Source organism: Nannospalax galili, unplaced genomic scaffold, assembly GCF_000622305.1.
Source record: "Nannospalax galili isolate Female #2095 unplaced genomic scaffold, S.galili_v1.0 scaffold146, whole genome shotgun sequence".
NCBI classification, from domain to species: Eukaryota; Metazoa; Chordata; class Mammalia; order Rodentia; family Spalacidae; genus Nannospalax; species Nannospalax galili.
This window is the reverse complement of record NW_008357929.1, coordinates 2,899,167-2,905,132: the sequence shown is the minus strand read 5'-3', so window position 1 is coordinate 2,905,132 and position 5,966 is coordinate 2,899,167. Positions and strand designations below refer to the sequence as shown.

General features: G+C 45.6%; 1 protein-coding gene across 4 annotated transcripts in view; it reads left to right on the top strand.

Annotated features, from left to right (window-relative positions):
* Arhgap44 (Rho GTPase activating protein 44) overlaps nt 1–5,966 on the top strand; it is a 224,381-nt gene that overhangs the window by 179,289 nt on the left and 39,126 nt on the right. For all 4 annotated transcript variants that reach the window (XM_008855690.2, XM_008855693.2, XM_008855691.3 and 1 more), the window contains exons 8-10: nt 1,518–1,586; nt 4,148–4,229; nt 4,683–4,810. In XM_008855690.2, coding sequence (XP_008853912.1) covers nt 1,518–1,586; nt 4,148–4,229; nt 4,683–4,810 — 279 coding nt within the window. The remainder of the gene's footprint in view (nt 1–1,517; nt 1,587–4,147; nt 4,230–4,682; nt 4,811–5,966) is intronic.

The window sequence follows — 5,966 nt, the reverse complement described above, 5'->3', positions numbered from 1 at the left end:
GAGGGGGAAGCAGGAAAAGCAGGTAGGATTAGGGTCTGGAAGTGTTTACTTTTTCCCTCTTAAGAGAAAAGCTGTTGTGATAAACAACTTCTAAAATCTCTGGTTATCAGGTAGAATCTACTTATCTTATCTTTGGAGATCAGAGGAAAGGCAGGCTGCTTCTCAGCAGAGTTTGTTTCCCTTGACTTCAAAGGTCAAGGTGAGGTCCCTGTTGGGGAGGCGGGAAACTGCTGCTGTTTGGAACCCTAACACAGGTGATAGAAGATTTGAGGGCCATTTTCCAGGGAAGGGGAAGAGCTTACCTAAAAGAGTTGGGTGAGACTCCTGTGTGGCATTGTGCTCAGCACCTATGCAATTCTGATTGACTGTTAATTCATTTTCCTTTTTCTTCATTCGTTGTATCTGGACCAAACTCAGTGTGGTCTAACCCATTTAAACAAACACAGATGAGAGGTCCTAATGAGATCCTCAGAGGACAGGTTTCCTCCTCTATCTTTGTAACCTGATTCTGTTGCCTTGTATATGCAACTCCTCAAGGATCCTGGAAAGGAAGTGACTGTGCCTCCCCATCCCTGTGTTTCCAGTGAGAGCCAGCTCAGTGAGCAGTGGAGAGGCCAAGGGCACTCATGTGTGCCAACTGCCTGAGATCTTGTAAAGCCAGCTTTCTGAAGTGTGGGGCTATCTGCTTCCATTTGTTCAGCCTCTGGGTTGGCTTTTGAAGGCTGCTGCTGTGTTTTTCTCACTGAGTGCCTCCTTTAGGATCACAGCCTCTGGATGTCATACGGCTTCCACACAGAGCCGTGGCATGCTCAAAATACTGTTGGCAGCAGGGTCTACCCCACTCAAATGAGCATTTACTATGTGATGCTGTGGCTGTTTCTCTGGAACTGAAAACCCGTTAGCATGGGGTAAAACACTCCAGATTCCAGGGCAGCATTAGGTCCTTGCCACTAGATCTACAGAGAGCCTAATGGTGAACAGTTGTTAATGCTATTAGATTTATGTGTAATATGGGGTGTGTTCAGGATTTGCTGAGTTTTAAGACAGCAGTCCTTTCAGTGTGGGCCCTGTCTATCCAGGTTTTCTGCAGATTACTGTGTTTCCATCTCTTTCCCATGTGCCCTTGGTCTTCTAGTCATTGAGAGTGAAGGAGAGCAGGAAGGTGAAGAAAGGGAGTGGCAGAGGGAGGAGACCATAGTGTATACTTAGAGCTAGACTCAGAGGGCAGGGCAGGCTTCAGAGACAAAGAGAGCTTATTTGCATGTCACTCCCTGACACCAGCTTGGACCCACTGGGCCATGAGTTAAAGCTCAGGGGAAAATGCTGTGATGGTGGACTTTTCAAACTCACTCTCTGTAGAACCATGGTTGGCAACCCCATGGGAAAAGTTTCTTACGCCACATTGAAAATGAGACACAGCAGTGTTTAAGCCCTTCTTCCCATGCTGGCTGAGCTCTGGCATCAGCCTTCCTATATTTTATGTTTTACCAGACTTACATATTTTTTTCCTTCTACAGGACCAGCTCTCTGCTGACATGTACAGTTTTGTGGCCAAAGAAATTGACTATGCAAACTACTTTCAAACGGTAAGGTCTACCAAAGTAACACTGTTAAAAGTCTGTCTGTGAGCATCATGATATGGATAGGAAGGGACCATGGGTACAGAACTGAGGGCCTCATGGTTAGATGAACATATCATGAAAAGGGGTGGAGCTTTGCTGGATCTACCTTGAGTAAACGCTGCCTTCCATATTCCTTGTGCAGCTCTCTTTCAAAACCTGTGCTTAAAATGCAACCCCATCCCCCGAGAATTACTGCAGTTTAGTCACCTATGGAGGGATTTTTTTCGGCTAAGAGTGACTTTTCTTTTTTTCTTAGTGGACACTGGTAGGGTCTATAGTTGGTTTGGGGGTGGGGAAGGAAGCTACACTGGTGTCCAGTTTGTGGAGACAAAGGAAGATGCTAAGCTGCTCACAGTGCATGCGGCTCTCTACCAGAGTGTCTGGTCTGAAATGTCAGGGGAACCCATGCTTGGAAACCACGATTTGTGACAACAAGGGATTTGAGAAGAATAGGGGAATAAGCATCCCACCCAAGGGCATATTTGTTTCTATTGTAGATTTTTTTGTCAAGTCCAAGGCAAGTAGGTAAACAATAATTGATGGGGTCAATGCCTGCCTCTTCAGTAAATGCAGATTTAGAGTCCAGATACAGGATATGAGTCACCTAAACTTAAACAGTCCAACCCAGATAATTAGGACCCTGCCTCTTTACCAGGGTGAAGGCAAGCAAGCCAAGGCAAAAAGCCACGCATGGTGGCATATGTTTGTAAAACCAGCGCTAAGGAAGTAAAGACAGGTGGTTGAGGGTGGTGGGGCTTGTGGCCAGTCAGCCTAGCCAAATTGGTGAGCTTCAAGTCCCAGTGAGAGGCTAAATAAATAAATAAATAAATAAATAAATAAATAAATAAATAAAATCAGTAAAGCATTGACAGTGAAATCATATAAAATGCAAAACAGTTGAGCTCACCTATTCTGAAAGTTGAGGCTAAAACTGAAACCTTTAAGATTTTATTGTATGACCAAGGAAATAATGGGATAAGGAAAGAGGGAGGAAGAGAGAGAGAGAGAGAGCCTTTCTGCAAAATTTAAAGGACATAGTGTGGTGTGATGAGAGGAGGAGCAGTTTCCTGGCATGTTATCACTTGTACACACAGTCAGAAGTGGCCCTTCCATCCTGCCAAAGAGCTGGTAGGGAGCACTTCCAGTGTGGAAAGTCTTCAAAATAGTATATTTTCAAACATATTCCATTAGTTTGATTTTTTTTTTTTTTTTTTTTTTTTTTTTTTTTTTGTCTTTTTGAGACAGGGTCTCCCTGTAGCCCCAGCTGTCCTGGAACTTGCTGTGTAGACCAGGCTGGCCTGGAACTCACGAAGATCCACCTGCCTCTGCCTCCCAAGTGCTGGGATTAAAGGCGTGTGCCACCACTCCCGACTAGTTTGATTTTTTAAATACTCAATTTATAGTTTTTTTGGGGGGGGTTGGTCTATTTGAGACATGGTCTCCCTGTAGCCAGACTGTCCTGGATCTCACAAAGATCCGCCTGCCCCTGCCTTCTGAGTGCTGGGATTAGAGGTGTGCCCCACCACACCCAGTTTATTGTTTTTGAATAGATGGCTCAGCAATTAAGAGTACTGGCTGCACTTGCAGAGAACCCAGGTTTGGCACCCACACGGGCAACTAACAACCGTCTATAACTCCAGTTCCAGGGGATCTGACACCCTCTTCTGGCCTCTATGGGCATTGCATGACATGGGTGCACTTACCTACGTGCAGATTAAACTCTCATACACATAAAATTATTTTAAATAAAAATCATTAAAACACCAAAATCACTGGCATTCCACAGTTTGTTAGACTGTTTACTGCCCCTTCCTGTGCTGTTTACTCAATATTCAGATTCCTTTTTAAAAGTTCCATGCTAGTGTTTTCAGTGTTTACCCTCAAGGCCAGGCTTTTATTTAGACCATGATTCCCTCCACTCCCCACTTTGGAAGAAAGGAAATCAGTAAATAAATGAAGTCACTCTTGTTCCTGAGCTGTTTTTTAATGAGTAGGTTGACTCAGTAGAACACCTTGAAAGAGTTTGTTCTTGGGGCTACATTACTACAGACAAAGCCGTTTAGCCTCCTGGTGTATCCAAAGTGGATCAAGCCTCTGTTTCTGATTATTTACATCCTCGACTAACTTGCAGAAATCAGTGTTACAGGCTAATTTAACCTGTGTGTATGTCTTACAGGCAAATTAATTTCTGCAAATTTTCCATTTATATTCACCCTAGTACCTCTTTCTGCTGCCTTTTGCTTTGAGAATCGGGTGCCGGATGTACTGGGTAGTCTAAAATAAGTTCTCTAAGCTTAGGCAGGCTCCCTATTCCTTCCTGATTCTCCTGCCTCCCAAATTTTTGCTTGGGGCAACTCCTTTGCCACACTTCTTCATTGTAGACTGGAGGAGGGGTGAGGGGGGCTCTGCCTGCTTCCCCTTGAGCTAGTGCCTTTAGGTGGAATGAAAACCACAGAAGCCTGTTTTCCCACCTGTTGGTGAAGGGTGATGTTTGTCCTTCTGCTTCTGTCCTTCTGCTTCCTCAGCTAATAGAAGTGCAAGCTGAGTACCACAGGAAGTCGCTGACCCTGTTGCAGGCTGTGCTGCCTCAAATCAAAGCGCAGCAAGGTAAGTATGAGTTCTCCTCAGAGTGGGAGGGCCAGGAGTCTGCTTGCTTTCCTGGATGAGACCAGCTTCCTGAATGTGTTCACCTTGAGGCTCCCTTTGCATGTTAAGCTCATGTTTAGCAGAACTGCTAGAGCTCCATGAGCTGGTATTTACCCTGTTACCTGAGCTGAGCTGAGCTTGTTCACCCGTGCCATCCTTCAGAGGGGATGAATTGGGTGTGTGCAGATATGTGCAGTGTGGGGCATGTTAACCCCAGCGGCAGATTCAGCTAGCTGCTAATCGATCCATCCTCTCCAGGCCTCTCTATCATCCCCCCAAACCCCAGAATGGAGGTTCACCTGCACCTCTCTGTCTTTGGTACTCTGAGGAGTATCTGGACAAAGGGAGAAACAGAGATGCATGGATGACCTTGATGAGCTACCATCTGACCCCTTTCTTGCTCATCCCCCTCAGAGGCCTGGGTGGAGAAGCCTTCCTTCGGGAAGCCCCTGGAGGAGCACCTCATGATCAGTGGTCGTGAGATCGCCTTCCCGATTGAAGCGTGTGTGACGATGCTGCTGGACTGTGGGATGCAGGAGGAGGTAGGTGTGGTGCAGCCACTCCCAGCCCCCAGCTGGCCTGTTCTTCCAGGAGGCAGAGCCTGCTGGGACTTCTGTCTTGAAGTGTCCCCACCCTGGGTCCCTGAATCCAGACCTGTGGAGATACAGACTATGGTATTGTCGCTTATAGACACTCACAGGTCCTGCATTCTCCTGTCAGCCTTCTCTTTCACAGAGAAGGGTGGAAGACTTCAAGATTGGCATTGTCTGGCCATGAAGGCTGTTGGTCATATTCTAGCCATTGCTTCTTCATGGTTAATGGGATTTAATGATTTATGCATTCTTCTGCTGCTTTTACTACTGCTAATCTTACTTCCGGAATTTCTTCCTCCTTTCCCTCCTCCCTCCTCCTCCTAGTCCTCCTTTTCCTTGGTAAGTTTCCTAATTTTCAGAGTAGAGCTCTTAACCTTTCTCATCCCCATTCTTTTGAACAGATCCTCACTCAAAATTTGATTTATAGTGATATTAGAAAGGTTTTTTAGGAGCAGCCTGTAAAAAAAGGTCTATGAGAATTTGATGGTGAATGTTGTTTATTTTGCTGAGCTAGTAATTTGTTGAGAGATCCGTTTGGTCTCCTCAGCAGGCTATAGCATCTTCACTCCATCTTCCTTTGGTCTGACCGGCCAGTCTATACTTATTTAGGGCATGCTAAAGGCCCAGTATTTATTACTGAGCAAAATAAAAGAATGAGGTAGAGGGTTATAAACTTATTGGAAGAGATAAGCCAAGCATCTATGTAGTAAGCGTGACTAATCCAGGATAGGCTGAAATCCTGTTTACCCTGCAAAGTCAGGCAAACTGAGGACCAAGGAGGAAAAGGATCCATGGCATTCACATCTATGCTGACTGCTTTCTGTGAGCCAAGCCTGTCCTAGATGCTCAAAAGTTTTTTTTAAAAAAGGGGTGGGGATCTGGAAAGTGGTAGCTAAAGAAGCCACTGTGCTCTTTAAGCTCAGATCCTCAACACCCATATAAAAAGCTAGACATGACCACACACACCTGTAACCCCAGCACTAAGGGTGAGGGGACCAATAGGATTGCTGGGGCTTGCTGAATGCCAGTGTAGCCCAAAACTGTGAGTTCCACCTGCCTCTCTCTCTCTCTCTCTCTGTCTCTCTCTCTCTCTGTCTCTCTCTGT